A 19,732-nucleotide genomic window follows, 5' to 3' on the forward strand; every position below is an offset into this window, starting at 1 on the left:
AAAATATAAATTTAAAAGTGCCCTAAATTAAGTATGTGAATGTATTTAAGTAAAAACACATTTCATTTTAGGATTAAAACATACCCAAAGAAATAATTTCAAAGCATCAAATACATAATCACATTAAAATTCTACACACAAATCCAAAAATGTATCACTAAACATAACAGTGATTTTGAAGATTAGGTAAATTTTCTTACAGCAAGAAAAAGCGTAAAACTTTACCCTAAAAATATCATAATTTTTTAATAGCAGTTTACTTTTAGGCCTATATAAAAGGTTAGAAATGCAAATACATTTTTGTGACCCTAAACATGCACTTAAATCACAAAAAGTAACATAAAATATTGTTATGAGAAAGATCAGATTATAAACTCGACTGATTAATTCTGTGTATATGGCAAAACAAAAAATGGGGAGGTCCTTTAATATGTGGTAGATTCAAATAAACTTAGTCCCTTCTTAGGTACCAAAATTCTAACTGGATGGTCTGATCATTTTAATATCATTTTAATGATGTGATGATTTGAAAACAAAACCTATCAAAAACTACCAAATAGAGGGGTGCCTCAGTGGCTCAGTCAGTTAAGCATCTGAGTCTTGATTTCGGCTCAGGTGATTATCTCAGGGCTGTGAGATCGAGCCCTACACTGGGCTCCGCCCTTAGTATGGAGTCTACTTGAGATTCTCCCTCTCCCTCTCCCTCACCCCCTCCCCACCTCTGTCAAATAAATAAATAAATAAATAAATAAATAAATAAATAAATAAATAAAATCTCTTTTTAAAAACCACTATATGGATAATTATATAAAGAAGTTTATCAAACAGCATATTTAAGGAACATGATTAGGCATTTTAAAAAGAATGATGTTTATTTAACCACCAATACCTTCTCCCTAAAACATAAGTAAATGACATAGAATAAATCTGGCCCACCCCTTGTTTTGTGAATAAAGTTTTATTGAAATACAGTCCTATCCATTCATTTGCATTTTATCTATAGCTATTTTTGTGCTATACTAGCTGAACTCAATAGCTAACAGAGAGACAATATGGCCCACAAAGCCTAAAATATTAGTTATCTGGATCTTTATTAAAATGTTTACCAGTCCCTGCCTTAAAAAATAGGTAAAATCTTTCATCCATATGCACAGTCTTAGTTTGGGTTTGGCCTCATCCTCACGTTCTCCTTTGGGTTCCATACCAATTCTCACCAGGCTGAAACTTCTTTTTGAGGAGTATTGTCTTTAGAAGCATGTTGACAGAGGATCCTAAGGCTCACATTTCAAATACTAATTTCTAGTTTCTAATGTGCATGCCTTTCAGCTGCAAATGCTACTGTAACAAAATTCATCTTTCAAGTATTTTTCATGTCCTTGTGCACTGCTTCAAATATTCACCTCCATTTACTCTCTGTCTGGTAAATTAATTACAAAGCTTTTCATGGTTTCCCCCTTTGAACCTAGTGCAGTGATGCTTAACATTTTCTGTAAGTTATAATACTTGTTAAATATTAAGAGAGCTCTACTCTTACGCAGCTATTTGAAAGCACTTCCTTACTAGCCATTTAATTTCTTTTAAAAAATGGCACCCTTCACACTTTTAAGAAATCTGTATATAGCAATCTTATTTCTAGACTCTTTTACCACTTTGCCTTTACTAACCATATACTGACTAATCAAACCATTGGCTGATAATGGTCTCTACTTAGCATATCTTTTTTTATCCCAGTCTTTACTGATCTTCCTGGTATCTCCTCTCAACACAAGAGGTGTGGCTTTGCTATTATGGTGTTGAATAAAATGAAAGAGATTCTAGGCAAAATACTACTAGAAAAATAACTCTAAGAAATAGGATCTTGACCTCTGTGATTTTTTTCTTGGTTCCACTATCAACATTTCTTCCTTTCTGCAAAACTAGTGAAGGCTCAAATACCCAATTTTAATATGGCAAATGATGGGTCACAAAGTGCTACTATCCCAAGGAAAAGTATTTTTTCTTTCCAATGTTTTAAATTTCCTTTACTCTTTTCTACCTATTACACGATATGGTAGGTTTTAAAAATCAGTTGGATTTAGTAGATATGAATATAAGATTGTTATACTGACAACTGAATTATCTCTCATATAAGATAAAATCATTATTGTTTATAAACACATCACTTATCAAAAATGATACAAAAACATTTCACTTGAAGTTTCAAAGAGCACAACTGTAGAGAGTATCCCAATGGACACAAACTTGTTTTAAAAAAAAAAGTCCTTTTTAAAAGCTTTACTGGAAAAGAAAATGCAAAGTAAGTGAATAATGATAAATTTGTACTCACCGGAATTATGGCAGTAGTCCATATACTGTGGAACTTGGACTGTGAAGGCTATCAAATCTGGAGCTAAGAGAGATTCTGGCTTTCTACTCTCATTGAGCCACTTGCTGCTATGAAGGTCTTTAGTGTCAGAAGGACCCTGAAGCAATGGAATCAACTTCTCTTTTCCACTGTCACCTGAAAAGAAACATTAATGAAAACATTCTTATAAAAAAATATTGGAGTAGCTTGAGGATGCCTGATCTTAAAATATATTATCATAATATAATATTCAGTTATATTTGGTCATTTTAGCTGTACGTTTATATTCTAAAAAGTATGACTGATAAAATTAAAAGCACTTTTAACTCTTAACAAATTAAGTCTTAATATTTAGCTAATGAATGCAGAACATGTTCAGATGAGATTGTAAAAGGAAAGAACTTGAACATACTATATTCTAAATATTCGACAAAATCTGTACCTCTTTAAATTTACCTAGAAATTTAGGAGCACTGAAAACACTTAGATTACAAGTGTTTATGGAAAATAGTATGAAATAAAGTATTGGCAGGAAGGTGAAGTCAATTACAAAAATTGAAAAACAGTTGTGTTATCTGTTTATTATACTAACATTTTAATTTAAATTTTAAGTGTCATATATATCTATACTTCCTATTTTCCCCCCAAAATATACGAGTAAACTTTTAATTGTTCTCCCTCATAACCATTCTCATAACTATGCAGATTTTTTCCTTAAATAAAAATTAATTTATTAAAGAAGTATCATCCTGGCACAATTAAAAAAATTTTAAAGTAAAAATAAAAAAATTTAAAACCTCTGATTCATAGGAACAATGAGCAAATTCTTGTTTCAGTAACGCTCCTTGTAAAATGCAAGGCCAATTCTCCTATACAGGCAATAAAGTTTTACACGGTCCAGCTGCACATACCTGGGGCTTTGGCACAAATTTTTATTGATCCCATGGTCCCAGAGGCACATTTGACCAATGATGTGCTGCAGTACTTCAATTCAACATTCTGGATTGAGCCCTCAAGAGTTGGCAGGGGATTCTTAGATTTCACACCTAATAAAAGAAAACTGCAAATGTACTAGCCGATTGAATTTAAATAATTTTTATACTCCTTCACCAAGGCATTTAAACTTAATTATACCTTAATTATCTGCCTCAGATGTTCTTACAGTATTTGTGTTAGGTTTCATAGTTTAGCATTTAGGAGGTGAAAGGATGCAATTTTAAAATAAATAGTCTGAACTCTCATAACTATACTTATGCAGTCAGCTTTTCATTAGTCAAGCTCAAGAAATACAAGTAAATATTTTAAAACAAATATTTGTTTAAAAAACAGGAAAACTTTTAAAAAATCATATTTTAAAATGCAGAGTAAGATACTTATTTTTGAAACAAATTTAACTTATAAATTGAGTTTCATTTAGACAGAGACATTTAATTTAAACAGGAAACTTTCTGAGTAAACAGACTCCCCAAAATACCTTGATCAGGTGAATAAGGAGAGATAAACAAGACAGTTCCTAAGTTAAAATGAAATAGCCTATAAGCAAAACTGAAATACCCTGTGCAGATAAAAGAAATCAACGGTATTCTATATCAATTAACAAAAAAGTAGATATTAACATCTCTATTATATGCTACTTGCTGAAGGACATTGAAGCACAGAATTATTATTATAATAATTACCATGAAATAAATGGTAGGGAAAACTTAATTCAAAAGGGAGAAACTCATTTTGACCCTGAACAGTAGGTGAGAATTAAACAGGCAGGAGAACCTTAAGAATGACAATATTGCAAACCACTAAAATGATAATGATGAAGAACTCTAATCAACTAACACTTACTGAGGACTTATTCTGTGTTACACATGTTATCTCATTCAATCCTCTCAATGGGGCTGTAATAAAAATGTTTATTATCCTCATTTCCAGATTAAGATACATTGGATTGCAGGAGTTTAGTTAAATTTTGCTCAAAGTCCTACAGTAGTAAAAGAACTAGGGCGTTTAATACAATTTGATAGAGAAGACTTTACCATTCATTTTGTCTATATTCACCAACATCCACCAACATAACTTCCCTTCTCTTCCACATTCCACATTTTGATCCTTCTTGATATACTATCCTTCATATCCAAAACTCTAAGTAGAACATGTATGAATAATTAAGAAAACCATAAACTTTCTATGACAGATACGTTAAACATTACTCTGAAATCGTCCATCTCAATTTTAGTATGTTCGAGAAGTCCCATAATCCTCCAAGCATCTTCCTGAGGTGTGGCCCAGGAATCTGCAGTTTAACCAACACACTATGTGATTTGTAAATGATTAAAAAAAAACATCATTTTAAGAAACACCCTCTCGCATACTAATGCTCACTTCAGAAGGGTCTATTAATTTACTAATTTCTATGTGGTCATTACATAAATGTGTATTGATTGGTTGCTATTTTCCAATATTCACCACCTCTATTGTTTCCATTTGAAGTGGTACCTATTATCCCCAGAGCAAGAGTCTAAAATGTTGTGTATTTGTACAGTATTCTATGGTGATAATTAGATTTTTATCAGATCCTCAAAATCCATGACTCAAAAATCTAAAGCAGTATCTCATAAAATTAAATGATGACAACAATATTTACATAAACATAGTCATAGTAGTAACAGTTTTAACAGTAGTACTACTTATCACAGCACCTAACATTCAGTGAGCACTTACTGTCAATCACTAGGGTCTAGTTTATTATTTTATTTATCTCCAAAAGAAAACAAAACCCCAAGATGACCATTACTATTCCATTTTATATATGGGAAAACCAATACCTAGAGAAGTAGGGTTTTGCCAAGTCTCAAGTCAGAAAGTGACAAGACCGGATCACAATTCTCCTTATAAGAAAGGAAACTGAGCAATCCTACATATTTAACATCTACTGCAGTTGTAGGAAGTTATATTCACTGGATAATTTACCCTGCTCTAATCATTATGTTAGGTGATGAGAAGAATATAAAATGGAATGATACCTTCCCCCCCAGCCCTCAAGCCCCACAGTGAGACTTCCATTCTCTGCCAATTTTTCAAAGTATATATAAAACCTAAATAGAGATCAGCAGACAAGAGCTACTACTGAAAGATTCTTTCAAGGGTTGCTGATATTGTTCAGAATGAAAAGAATTGAAATAGTTTCTGGTAGATGTAAACGCAAAAGAATATGAACAGGCCAAAATAGCTTTGTTTCTAAATTATTTTATAACACTACTTCTTGTACAGTTTACAACATTTAGGACTCTATCTTGAATCACAAATGGTAGATCTTTTTTTAATGTTTATTTATGTAAGTAATCTCTAAACCCTAAGTGGGGCTCGAACTCACCATCCTAGATCAAGAGTGGCATACTCATCTGGCTGAGTGAACCAAGTGCCCTGACAAATGATAGGTCTTTTTAATATCTAATGCATGTCATATATAATAGTCTTATCAGAAAAAGTTTCCTGGAACCTCTTCTGGTAAGAATATCATATACATACACATACAAAGCATCTCGTTTTTGACTCTCATAAGCTTAGTTTACATTTTTATGATTACATTTCTTAAGTATTTTAAAACTTGTTTTAATTACTAAAACATCAGGGCACCTGGGTGGCTCAGTCAGTTAAGTATCTGCCTTCTGCTCAGGTCATGATCCCAGCGTCCTGGGATCAAGCCCCACGTTGGGCTCCCTGCTCAGTGGGCAGCCTGCTTCTCCCTCTCCTCCTCGCTTGTGCTCACTTGTGCTCTCTGTCGCTATCTTTGTGTCCCTCTCTCTCAAATAAATAAAATCTGGAAAAAAATAACTACAACATCATTATGCATAATTTCACCATAAAGGCTTTTTTATGAAGAAATCTGTTTTAAATGCCATAAGCCGAGATTTAAAAAAAAATAAATTATAGATATCTCTTGATGGACTTCAACAGTGGAGAAAAGCTGCTAGTAAAAAAAAAAACAACTTGTTAATTTAAACTATGAACTTTGGGTGATTATAATATGTGAGTGTATGTTCATCCATTGTAATAAAAGCCACTCTGGTGGGAGATGCTAATATTGGGGTAGCTGTGCATGTGTGGGTCACGGCATATATGGGAACCAACTTCTCCTCAATTTTACTGTGAACCTGCACACGTTCTTAAAAAAAAAAAAGTGCTTTTTAAAAATTTTTTAAGTTTATTTATTTAAGTATTCTCTACACCAATGTGGGGCACAAACTCACGACCCTGAGATCAAGAGTCGTAGGCTCTACTGACTGAGCCAGCCAGGACCCCCTTTAAAAAAAAAAAAAAAAAGCCTTAATGAAAAATAATCTTGGTTTCTTTCCACTCCACCTTCAAACCAAAATTTGTAAAATGCCCAAACGTAAGCTCTAGGAAAGCAGAAAGGAGTAGCATCATTCATATTGTGTCCTACGTGAATGCTGCTTCCTGACAGTGTGAAAGGAGATCTCCTGCAACATGGTGACACTAAAAGAGCAAAAGTTCTCAAACTAAAAAAGCATGGCTTTGGATAGAGGCAGCAGTAATTACGCAGCTAAGTAATTAGGTAGCTTAAGGCACGCCACTATTTATTATTGTTACACGGGGAGGCCAAAGTATTGTGGTTACTGCTCAAAGTACTGTAGTTAAATGAGAAAACAGCTCAACTTTACAAAGAACTTATTTTAGAGAAGAGTGCAATATTCTGGTAAGATGTACAGTCAGCTGACATGAGTCAACAGGCCAATCACAAAGATGATGACAGTGTCTAACATTTGAAATGCTCCCTCTGCAAAGCACTCACACATACACTTGCTCAAATGCTGCAGTCATAGTCCACTAGAAGATAAGAAGGAATTTCTAAGACACTGCAACTGAAATATAATTTTACATTGTACACACTATCAATGAAATAATCTAAAAACACCGAATTTTTATAATAGAATTTAATATAAAATAATGCACTGTTATTTCTTCTCCTTGTAGTACTTTTCTGGAAAATATCAACTCCTAACACATATTCCTAGTCCTGTGGTACATCCTTAATTCTGATTCTTTTTCCACCAACTTTCTGGCCTGCCATAATTCTTCCATCCTCTCTGAGACCTTAACCCTTAGTGTCAACTCTCCAGTGTTCAATAATCAGCTTATGATCACTCTTGTAATTATTAAAAGATAAACTAATGAGAATGACCTGCATATCTATATATATATCTAAGTAAAAAATTAAGGAGTCAAAGCCCATGTAGGTTTTACCTGTGTTCTATTAACACCACTAAAAGACTGTTAAAAGTTTTTAGGGCCTTAGACCCACTAAGAAAGGAAAATGAAAAGACAAGAACTGAATAAGCAACTCTCAAGGAGGCACGAGCTAGCATCAAAATTTTGGAAGAGGAATATTTGATGAACAAGTAGAAACGAGATGACTTTGTTAATTTCCCACAGGTACTTTTCTCTATTCTATTAAGGAACAAGTTGATCTGCAGTAAGCCTTGAAAAATTAAAAATTACAGAAGCCAGGCAGTTCAGAGGGTAGGAATGCAGATGAGGCTAAAAAGACTGAGAGTCTATCAAATGGCCACAGATCCCTTCCCTTAATCCACAGAGTCAGGCAACTTCCCCACACTCACCCTGGCAAAAGACTCTGGGTTCACTATGGAGAGGTTAAACCAAAAGGATTTTGGACTACGGGATACAACCAAAGAAAAGGGTACATGTTAAAAACAGGAGATTGTCTAAAAATCTACATGGAGTTTATGTATTAGATGATGAGATCTTCTTTTCCTTACTAAGAACTCTGAATGACAGGCTTATAACCTTCAGGAAGGAAATGGAAGGATTTCTCTCAGTAGAAACTGGCCAGTCCAAGAAAAAGGAACCAGAGATACTGATAACTATCCCCCAACAAAAAAATAAGTAGTGTTCAATTCCCCTACAACGACACCAGCAACTCAATAAGCTCCAACCTTACACACAGATTTAGTATTTTACTCTAAATATGGACCACCAGATATCATGTGGCAATCACTATAAGAATTAGAGATTAAAAAACACAGAAAAGAAACAGGGTAACCAAATGATGCCAAAAACAAAAATCTTAGTAATAATAATTGCTATCCTCAGAGAGAGTACAGAAGATACTACAACAAAAACAAGATGTTTAGTTAAAATTTCCAAGGAAGGGGTGCCTAGGTGACTCAGTCAGTTAAGTGTCTGCCTTCAGCGCAGGTCATGATCTCATGGGTCCTGGGATGGAGCACTGCGTCTGGCTCCCTACTCAGTGGGGGAGTCTGCTTCTTCCTTTTCCTCTGCCGTTCCCCCCAGTTCATGCTCCCTCTCATATTCTCTCTCTCAAATAAATAAATCTTTAAAAATTTTTTTCAAAGAAAAAAATAGCCCTTAGAAATTAAAAACATGATGTTAATTCTCCTTAAATAGAAAAATTGGAAAATAGAGTTAAGGAAATTTATCATATATTAAAACATAAAATCCCAAGAGATTGAAAATGGGAGAGAAATGACAATAAAATCAAAGGACCAGCATAAACAATCAAATATCTGAAAACCAAAAATTTCAAAAAGACTATTAAATAAAATGGAGAAAATAATCAAAGAAATAATTCAAGATGATTTCCCCAAACTATAGAACAAGAGTTTCTAATTAAAAAGGTGTACCGTAAATCCAGCACAACAAATGAAAAAGCATACACACAGAAACCCAACACCTGAAAGAGAAGCTCCTAAGAGCTTCCAAGATAGATAAAAAATAAATAAATATGCATAAAAACAGAAACAGATGACATGCAAATATACAATATACAATTAGAATGGCGTCAAACTCCTCAACAGCAACACTGGAAAACAAGGAGACAATAAAGTAATGGTTTTAAAATTCTGTACAAAATTTATTCCCAACCTACAAATCTATAGACAGCCAAACTATCAGTCACATATGAAGGTAGAAGAAAGATTCATCAGACATGCCAGATCTGAAAAAAGTTTACTTTCTCTGCTGGAAAGATAACTACAAAATCGTGCTCCACCAAAATCAGGGAGTAAATCAGGAAAGAATCACATATGTGATCCAAGAAACAGGGGATCTAACATAAGAGAAAAGAGAATACCCAGGACAATTTGGTAACAGAAAACTTCAAGATAGCTTTACGGCAGGATTAGAAACAAATAGAAATTGAAACAGGAAAAAAGTGCACTAAAAGAATAATAACTACAAAAATTAAAACTATCTCATGTATTGGAACTACTGAGAGAAGACATGTTTCTATAAGAGTTTTGGGGAATGAGGGGCGCCTGGGTGGCTCAGTCAGTTAAGTGTCTGCCTTCACCTCAGGTCATGATCCTGGGGTCCTGGGATGGAGCCCCGCATCGGGCTCCATGCTCAGCGGGGAGTCTGTCTCTCCCTCTCCCTCTGCCCCTCCCCCTGCTTGTGCTCTCTCTCTCTAATAAATAAATAAAATCTTTAAAAAAAAAAGTTTTTGGGAATTAATAATAACTACATAGAACACTACTCAAATTTTAATAGGGCAGTTATTAACTCCTAGAATAAAAGTTGCACAAGAAAAAAATTATTTAATGGTAGTATATTATAATTCATCCATACATGGTCATAATATATTAATACTGAATATAAATTTAAGCAAAGCTTGTGATCTACTTAGATAATTTAGGGGAAAAGACTAAAGATGGAGACAGTCAGTGAGTGTCAGCCCTAAAAGCTAAAACCTCTTTGGTAGGCACAATAAGGCTACCTGCCTCCCCCCACCAAAGATGTCCACATCCTAATCCCAAGACTTGTGAATACTGTATGTTACCTCATATGGCAAAGGAGATTTAAGGTTGCAGGTGGAATTAAGCTTGCTAATCAGCTGATCTGAAATAGGGAGATTATCCTGCATTATCCTGGTGGAGCCAGGATAATGAAGGTGGAAATAGCAAGCAATTAACTCTAATTTAAATAAAATAAAATAAAATGTTATTCAGGACACTCAAGCAGCCAGGACTCATGCTAGATACACAAAAATAATAAAATAACAGGATAGTAAAACAATAATAAAGGTTTCTAAAAGAGGGCAAAGGAAAATTCTTTTAAAATATGCACTGACGGGATAGCCATTTTAGCAGAACTATTAAAAAAACATTACACAAAATAATGTAATTTTTTACTTAAACATGTAATTTAAGTAAAACATAAAAACATGATGAAAGAGCTCCCAAATAGCTGATATTATAGTAAAAGGTAAGCATTTATCCTTTCAGGGTAAGAATAAAGGGAGAAAATGAAATTAGAGAAAGACTGATCAGCTGAGAAGAAAGTAGAAGTCTGGACAGCAGTGGCCAGGGAGGCAAGAGCAAGAGAGAACCAACCAGCTTTCCGTGTACAGCTAAGTCTCAACAGGTGACAAAGACTGCGTGCAAATGGCTCCCTCTGATAAGATAAGCCAATAGGAAACAGCAACATTTAAAAGATAGTGGTCAAGTTTTTTAATTGTTGTTGATAATGATTTTGTTGTTTTTAACATGGGAAAGCAAAGGAAGTGACATTCCAGGGCTAAGTTAAGCCAAAATGTCTGGGTAAAAATCACTTAATATTTTCAACAGAACATAAAATAAAACCATTGAACCATACCCAATTAAACAGCATGAAGAAAAAAAACGCAATCTCAAAAGCGTAGTGACCAGTGATAATTAGGTGACAGAGGTGAACTTTAAATATTCACAAGGAACAAAACACAAGGTCCTCTACAGCAAGAGCTTACTTTTTTTAAAATTTTATTTCATTATGTTATGTTAGTCACCATACATTACATCATTAGTTTTTGATGTAGTGTTCCATGATTCATTGTTTGCGTATAACACCCAGTGCTCCATTCAGTACATGCCCTCTTTAATACCCATCACCAGGCTAACCCATCCCCCACCCTCCTCCCCTCCAGAACCCTCAGTTTGTTTCTCAGAGTCCGAACCAAGAGCTTTTGTTCCATCCTCACTTGGATCTCAGCAATCCCTCCCAGTCCATACTGCTAGAATTATCAGCAAAAAGAATTTACTGACCAACACGTCTACAGACCTGCTTCTCTGATTAACTTTTTTTAACATCAACAATGGCAAATAAACATATGACCAGACTCAACTTCATACTCAAAGAATGATGAAAAGAGATGCCTTAATTTAACACAATACACTTCTGTCACCAAGTTTATGACATAATTCTTAATATAAAGATTAATAAAATAAAATTTGCTTCTAACTCTAAAACTATGAATCAGTCTCCCTCCAACCTATCTTTGTCATACTATTTAGATGCATACCTTCTTAGAATACTAATCTGCATTATTTAGAATTAACCTGCTTCTCTTCAAGTTTACATACTTAATGTTGATTGCTCTGTTATGATTACAGGTGTGGGAATTTGGACATTTCTAGGTATAAGGAACTAGAAAAAGAAATCTTTTCATTTGGAAGGGGGCAGAGCCTGGTTAAAGTATTGAGAAACTTACAACTTCTGGATATAGTCTGACAAGAAGATTCAGTAACTTATTTTGGTTGGAAAAGGGAGGATCACTGGACTGTATGGGCCTAATTGAAGAGAACTTCAAATAGCTCAGCACAGTGCCTCAAGTATGGGAAACTAAAAAATTAACATTAATGTTGGCAGATCGTATCATTAATTTCTTCTCCTTTGGGTTGCTTTTAAATATTTATGTTTGCCTTTAGCACAGCAGGGTTTCACAACAATGTATCCACCTAAAGATTTATTTATCTTGTTTGGGATTTATGATTCTTAAATCTGAAGATTCACATCTTTTACCAATTTTGTGGAGTAAAAAAAAAAGTCTCTAAATATTGCCTCTCTCCCAAGTTTCTCCTCCCAAGAATCTTATTAGACATATATAGAATCATCTCATCCTAACTGTCCAGATTTACTTACCTGTATCTCACATTTTCATCTCTATTTTCACTGCTGCATTCTGGATAATTTCTTTATATCCACCTTCAAGTTCACTAATAGTGTCTTTGGCTGTGTCTAATCTACTATTTAATCCATTCAGTGACTTCTGACCTAGAAAGACTTTTTCTTTTTGAAATTCTCTAGCTTTTATTGACTATATCTCTTCTATATTTTCAATGCCATCTTTTGCTTCTTTGATACTTTTAAACAGCCATTTTATACTATTTCCAATAATTACATTATCTGAAATTCTTGGAATCTAAATTGGTCACTGGGGGTCTCTGCTAACTCTTGCTCTTGGTGGATTATTTTCAAGTTCGTGGTAATTCCAGATTCTGAGTTTACGTTTCACAAGGCTTTCTCCTTCAGATATGTTGCCCTAGTTGAAGGTATATGCCACAGCAAATATCTGTGTTTACTACTAGATACCCAGAGATGTAAACAGTCCAACCAGGATCATAAATTTTAAGTTAACTTGTTGTCTTGATGGTTCCTAGACCGCACAAGAAACTAAAATCTGAGTGATGACAGGACTGTGGTTACAAATTCTCAGGGAAAATGCCCTCCCCTCCTCCCCATCAAGGCCAAAACTAAGAAGTTTCTTTGTTAAATTAAGAGTGGGGCAGGTGGCGCCTGGGTGGCTCAGTCGTTAAGCGTCTGCCTTCGGCTCAGGTCATGATCCCAGGGTCCTGGGATCGAGCCCCACATCGGGCTCCCTGCTCCGCGGGAAGCCTGCTTCTCCTTCTCCCACTCCCCCGCTTGTGTTCCCTCTCTCGCTGTGTCTCTCCCTGTCAAATAAATAAATAAAAATCTTAAAAATAAAAAAAAAAAGTGGGGCATATTTTCGAAACAGTCCACCTTTCTACTCAGAAGTTATAAGCTTATGGAAATGGACATCACTTCCCATTTCCTCCCTTCTTGTCTCACCCACTTTTGGTGATTAAAAACCAAGTCCACTGATAACTGAATTTGCCACAGCCCATTTGGACAAAGCTTAAGTGCCTACTTCCAACTCTGGTTCTCAGTTTCCTCCTTTCTTTTTTTTTTTTTTGTGCAGGTTCAGCAATTCACTTAGAATTATAAGTGTTATATATTATCCAGCATATTATATATTAATCCACCTTTGCTGAGGAAAGGTTTTCAGGTTAACTAGTATGCCATGCTGCCAAGCACAGAAGTCATGTCATGATAGATACACCATATGTTTACAAAGTAAATAAATGTAGCTTATAAATGAATTTTCTCTACAAGATTTCATCCAAAGCAAGACTACTATGCAAAAGCCATATTATATTAAACTCCATATTCTGACAGTCAAAGTGGGAAGGGGGAGAAGAAGCCATCACTCTTAGTCACAATTAAGAAAAAAACAAAGCAACTATGCAGGCATTAAACAAAAATGAAATGAGATCATTTAAATATACCACACAGGAAGCCCAGAGTCTATTTTAAGACACTTTATTATAAACACAAGAGGGAAATTGTGGCAAGCATTTAAAAAAATTTTTTTAACATGTTTAAGGATGTTAAATGACTAGCTGGCAAAGTAAAAGAGGTCATAGTAAAGAGCAAAACTATCTTTTAAATTAAGGAAATACCGTGTGTGAGCATGCGCGCATGCGTATGAGTGTATATGTCTTTAAAGGGAATTGGTAAAGGGCAACACCAGAATAAAATTAAATACAACATTCACTCACTCAATGAAGGACAAGGTCATTCTTCTTTCCTTAGTTAATTCATATTCTGCCATAAGGCACTCTCAATTACACCACAAGGTAAAATTGCCAAGCTAATTACCTCACCACTATGAAACTTTGATCCTGACAAGCTATTCCTTTACCATAAGAACTCTGACGGCATGCAACCAAGATTCAGTCTTGCCACTTCAATCACTGACCTCCAATCTGTGATAAAATCAAAGATCTACTGCATATAACTGGACTGTCTCCTGTGGAAGTCAATCATCCTGGCTTAAGAATACAAGTTTTGTCTGCACCTAAGCATGATCATCTACTTATGGTCCCTCATGCACCCACTAAGTTTGACTCACGTATCTCATTCATTCATTCATTCATTCACTTAATTAAGTTTTTACTATATACTACTATATACCAAGCACAATCTGGAATTACAGGGGTAGACAAGACCATTTTAGAATTTTCTCCATTGAAATCCAAAATCTAGTGAGAAAAGCATTATCTGGTCATTAAACCAGTAACTACACAAATAACTACTTAATATTGTGCAAAATGCCCAAACTGGGAAGTATGGAGTGCTATGAAAACATAAGAAAGGAAAGAACTGAACCAGTCTGGAGAGTCTTAAGAAAATACCACCTAAGCTATGACAAAGGAGCTACCCAAAAGAAGAAACCGGGAATAATGTTTCACACTTCTGGAATACTGTCTCTCTAAACACAATGTCACAACGAGGCTAGCAAACAGATGGTCAGTGTGGACACCACTCATTCAAAGGGCCACCTACTGCAAGTACCATATTCATAAAGGTAATAACGATAACAATAGGTAAGATCACTGACTATATAACTACAGGTACCTTGTTTTATTCCTCTATGTGCTTCACAGATTATGTGCTTTTTTTTTTTTTAACAAACTGAAGGTTTGTGGCAGCCCTGCTTCAAGGAAGTCTATCGGTGCCATTTTTCCCAACAGCATTTGCTCACTTCGTGTCTCTGTATCACATTTGGTAATTCTCAAAATATTTTAAACCTTTTTCATTATTATTATATTTGTTATGGTGGTCTGTGATCAGGGATCTTTGATGTTACCACTGCAGTTGTTGTGCGGCACCAAAAACCATACCCATATAAGATAGTTAACTTAATAAATGTTGTGTGCATTCCAACTGTTCCACTGATCAGCCATTCTCCATCTCTCGCCCTCTCCTTGGCCCTCCCTATTCCCTGAGACACAATATTGAAATTAGGCCAACTAATAACCTACAACAGTGTCTAGGTGGTCAAGTGAAAGAAAGAGTCACATGTCTCTCACTTTAAATCAAAGGCTAGATATGATTAAGCTTATCAAGGAAGGCACGTCAAAAGCCAAGACAGGCCAGAAGTTAGGCCTCTTGTGCCAAACAGTTAGCCAAGTTGTAAATGTGCTACCCCAGTGAACACACAAATGATACAGCCTTATTGCTGAAACGGATAAAGATTTTTAATGTTCTACACAGAAGACCAAGCCAGCACAGCACTCCCTAAGCCAAAGCCTAATCCAGGGCAAGGCCTTAACTGTCTTCAATTATTTGAAGGCAAGAGAGGTGAGGAAGCTGCAGAAGAAAAACCTGAAGCTAGCAGAGGTTGGTTCATGACGTTTAAGGAAAGAAGCCACCTCCATAAAGAAGTGCTGATGTAGAAGCTCCATCAAGTTATCCAGAAGATCCAGTTAAATAATTAACGAAGGTGGCACACTAAACAACAGATTTAAATGTAAAAACAGTCTTTATTGGAAGAAGATGCCATGTAAGGATTTCACAACTATAAAGGAGAAGTGAATACCTGGCTTTAAAGCTTCAAAGGACAGGCTGACTCTTTTGTTAGGGCTTAATGTAGCTGGAGACTTTAAGTTGAAGCCAATGTTCATTTGCCATTCTAAAAAAAATAAGACAACAAAGCCTAGATGACTGTGTATCTGTTTATAACATGGTTTATTGAATATTTTAAGCCCAGCGTTGAGACCTACTGCTCCGGAAAAAATGCCTTACTAAATATTACTGCTCATTGACAATGTACGTGGTCACCCAAGAGTTCTGTTGGAGATGTACAAGATGGTTATTTTCAAGCCAACAAACAAATTACCAATTCTGCAGCCCACGGATCAATGAATAATTTCAACTTTTCAAGTCTTATCATTTAAGAAATACATTTCAAAAGGCTACGGCTGCCATAGATAGTGATTCATCTGATGGATCTGGGCAAAAAGAAAACCTTCTGGAAAGACTGACCATTCTAGATGCCATTAAGAATCCCATCATGATTCATGGGAGGGGCCAAAATACCAACTTTAACACGAGTTTGAAAGAAGTTAATTCCAGCCCTCATGGATGACTTTAAGGGGTTCAAGACTTCAATGGAGGAAATAATGGCAGATATGGTTGAAATAGGGAGAAGAACTAGAATTAGAAATGGAGCCCAAAGATGTGACTGAATTGTGGCAATCTCATGATACAACTAATGGATGAGGAGTTGCTTCTTATGGATGAGCCAAAAAAGCGGTTTCCTAAAATGAAATATAAACCTGGTGAAATGCTGTAGAGATTATTGAAATGACAACAAAGGATTTAGAATACTACATAAACTTGGTTGATAAAGCAGCAGCACGGTTTGAAAAGATTGACTCCACTTTTGAAAGAAGTTCTACTGTGGGTAAAATGCTATCAAACAGCATTGCATGCTACAGAGAAATCGTTCATGAAAGGAAGAGTCAATCAATGTGGCAAACTTCATTGTTGTCTTATTTTAAGAAATTGCCACAGCCACTTCAACCTTCACAACCATCACCCGGATCAGTCAGCAGCCATCAACATCATGGCAAGACCCTCCACCAGCAAAAAGATTACAAACTCGCTGAAAGCTCAGATGATGCTCACTTTTTTTTTTTTAAGCAATAAAGTATTTTTTAATTAAAGTATATATTTTTAGACATAAGGCTATTGCACACCTAACAGACTACAATATACTATAAACATAACTTTTACATGAACTGGAAAACCAATATTTCATTTGACTAGCTTTGTTGTCAGGGTCTGGGCCAAACCTGCAATTTTTCTGAGGTGTGTCTATACACAAAATCTGTGGGAAAATTTATTGTTACAAATGAACGTCAAGATGGCCCTCTTTGACACTTTAACATGTTTCTATTTTGACTGTACAAATATTCACAGGGAGAAGCCAAAGAGTTTACACAAACTTTCAAAAGTTCTTTGACAAATACACTAAAAGCTTAACGAATCACTTAAAAAAGCACTTAGATAATTGAATAAATGAATCCATGAATCAGTGAATGATAAAGAATACAAAAGCAAATTCATCTAAGAGGAAATACAAATAATGGAAAGATATAGGACAAAAGATCAATTTTGCTATAACTAAAGTGAATTAAAGGAAAAGTAAAGCATCACTTGTATGTGCAGTCTACAATATTTAATGCTGTTAAGGCTTTATTAAAATAATCATTACCCTTCATTACCAGTTATATTATGTATTTATGGAATTACTTGGGAAAGCAATACATAGTATATGTTATTTTTTTTTTAATTTATAATCCACCACCAAATTACTCATTCCTTGGAGTTTATTGCAAAAAAATAACTAAAAAAGGGAAAAAGTGTTTTTAGCAATATTAATTACATCAGCAAAAACCAGAAAACACTTAGATGCAATAGAAGAAGAGAACTGTTAGGTGCATTATGAAATATCAATAACTCATTATTATTAAAAACCTGTGTTATCTGATGTTTAAGTATATAAAATGTACTTATTAAGAACTGTTAAATCAAATGGAACATAAAATGATACATGCAGTATGGTTACAACTATGTGAAAACTACACATGAAAAAATATTAGAAATTACACAGAAATTACCATTAATGTAGAAAAATCAAATTTTGTAAAACTTCATATATAATCTAAAAATTGACTAAGTTCGGAAACTTTAAGGTTTTACACTTAAATACTAAAGACAAATAATGCTCTGTAATCACTGTAGGTAAAATCAGGAGGCAACAAAAACATCCTCCTAATTTGGTATATATATCCAACTTATAAATGGTATCCAAGAGAATAGAATACAATGTGTAAGTTTAAATATATCACTAAGATTTTCCAATAAATAACCTAAATATACAAATAAAATGGTGGAATACATCAGGACTCTAAAAAATGTATATTTAAAAGATATGTGCAGGGAAAGAAATAATAGAAATAATAATAAAAGAAATAGAAATAATAGAAATAACTAACCTACAAATAAACTGAGTTTGAAGTTATTCATGAATCAGTGCCAGTCACATACCCAAAGAACAAATGTTTTTACTAGAGCCAAATTCAGAGTAAAATATCATGTTACATAGCTGGGGTATGGTTAAGCTAAAAAAAAAAAAAAAAAAAAGACGAAGAAGAAAGGAAAAAAAAAAATTATACCATCAACAAACAGAAGATTCTCAAGGTCACATTCACTCTTATTCTAATAAAAAAGTAACAATTAAGATTTTTAAAAGATACTTCTTAATTCATTATAGAAATAAACTAGTTCTACTTCCAGGAAGATAGGATAGCATAGACTTTTCTCTATTTCTAATGCTAGAGAGAGAAGATGACACTGAAAGGCAGGAAAAAAAAAATGGCAGACCAGTTAGGGACACCTCAGGACCCAAACAAAGAAACAGTGGTGAGGTGCACAGGTTATGTTTTTGCCTAATATATATCCCAGACCTGAGGTGCCTGGGTGGCTCAGCCGGTTAAGTGTCTGCCTTCAACTCAGGTCACAATCTCAGGGTCCTGGGATGGAGTCCCAAGTCGTGCTCCCTGCTCAGTGGGGAGTCTGCTTCCTCTCCACCCCCACGCCCTGGCCACCCATGTGCTCTCATAAATAAATAAATAACCCAAACTTGGAGAACACAGCAACCCAGAAATGCCAATAGGTAGAGACATTAAACCTCCCCGCAAAAAGCCAGTTTTCCCAAGCTAAAGGACCTGAAAGGGAGATCCCAGCAAGACAGAAAATTTTTAGACAACAACTATTCTACTCTAGCCAAACACCACAGCAAAAAACTATAGTCCCACATGCACCAACACCAACACCAGGAAAGGTCAATGGGAAGTCTAGACTTCCACCTTCAACATGCTCTAAAACAAGGAACCTCCAATACCCCTCACTGGGGTAGCATACAATAAAACTTAATTGGTAACCTGGACTTCAAACCCAACTTGGCAATAAGGAGGCACCCTCAATCTTCCAGCTAGGGAAATGTCAAGGAGACCTACTAGAGAATTAGGACTTTCATCATCCCCCAGCAATAATGAGCCACCACCATCACCTGGGTCAGCACAAATCTCATGAGAAGAGTAATGAGGCAATCCAACTACTCCAAGACTGAAAGGTATCAATGGAGGTCTAAATGAGAGCCAGAATTCCCACCTTGGGCCAGAAGTTACAAGAACTGCCCCCCAACCCCTCACCACCCACACCCCCAGCCTTAGATACCAATGGAAACCAAGCGGAATACCTGGGCTTCCATGCCCACCCAGCTGTAACAAGGGCATATGTCCCCTTCCATTGCTGGAGCATTATCAGATGAAGCCAGATAAAACAGAAGTTTAAATAAGATCCAGAGTCTCAGAAAACAATATCCAAAATATCCAGGTTTCAACTGAGAATGACTTATGCCAAAAACCA

General features: G+C 35.2%; 1 protein-coding gene across 3 annotated transcripts in view; it reads right to left on the bottom strand.

The window, feature by feature from the left end:
• Window positions 1-19,732, bottom strand: part of VPS13B (vacuolar protein sorting 13 homolog B) — a 741,629-nt gene that overhangs the window by 510,200 nt on the left and 211,697 nt on the right. For all 3 annotated transcript variants that reach the window (XM_078072177.1, XM_078072178.1, XM_078072179.1), the window contains 2 exons: window positions 3,256-3,390; window positions 2,327-2,500 (listed from right to left, as the gene is read on the bottom strand). In XM_078072177.1, the coding sequence (XP_077928303.1) occupies window positions 2,327-2,500; window positions 3,256-3,390 (309 nt within the window). The remainder of the gene's footprint in view (window positions 1-2,326; window positions 2,501-3,255; window positions 3,391-19,732) is intronic.

Source organism: Halichoerus grypus, chromosome 5, assembly GCF_964656455.1.
Source record: "Halichoerus grypus chromosome 5, mHalGry1.hap1.1, whole genome shotgun sequence".
NCBI classification, from domain to species: domain Eukaryota; kingdom Metazoa; phylum Chordata; class Mammalia; order Carnivora; family Phocidae; genus Halichoerus; species Halichoerus grypus.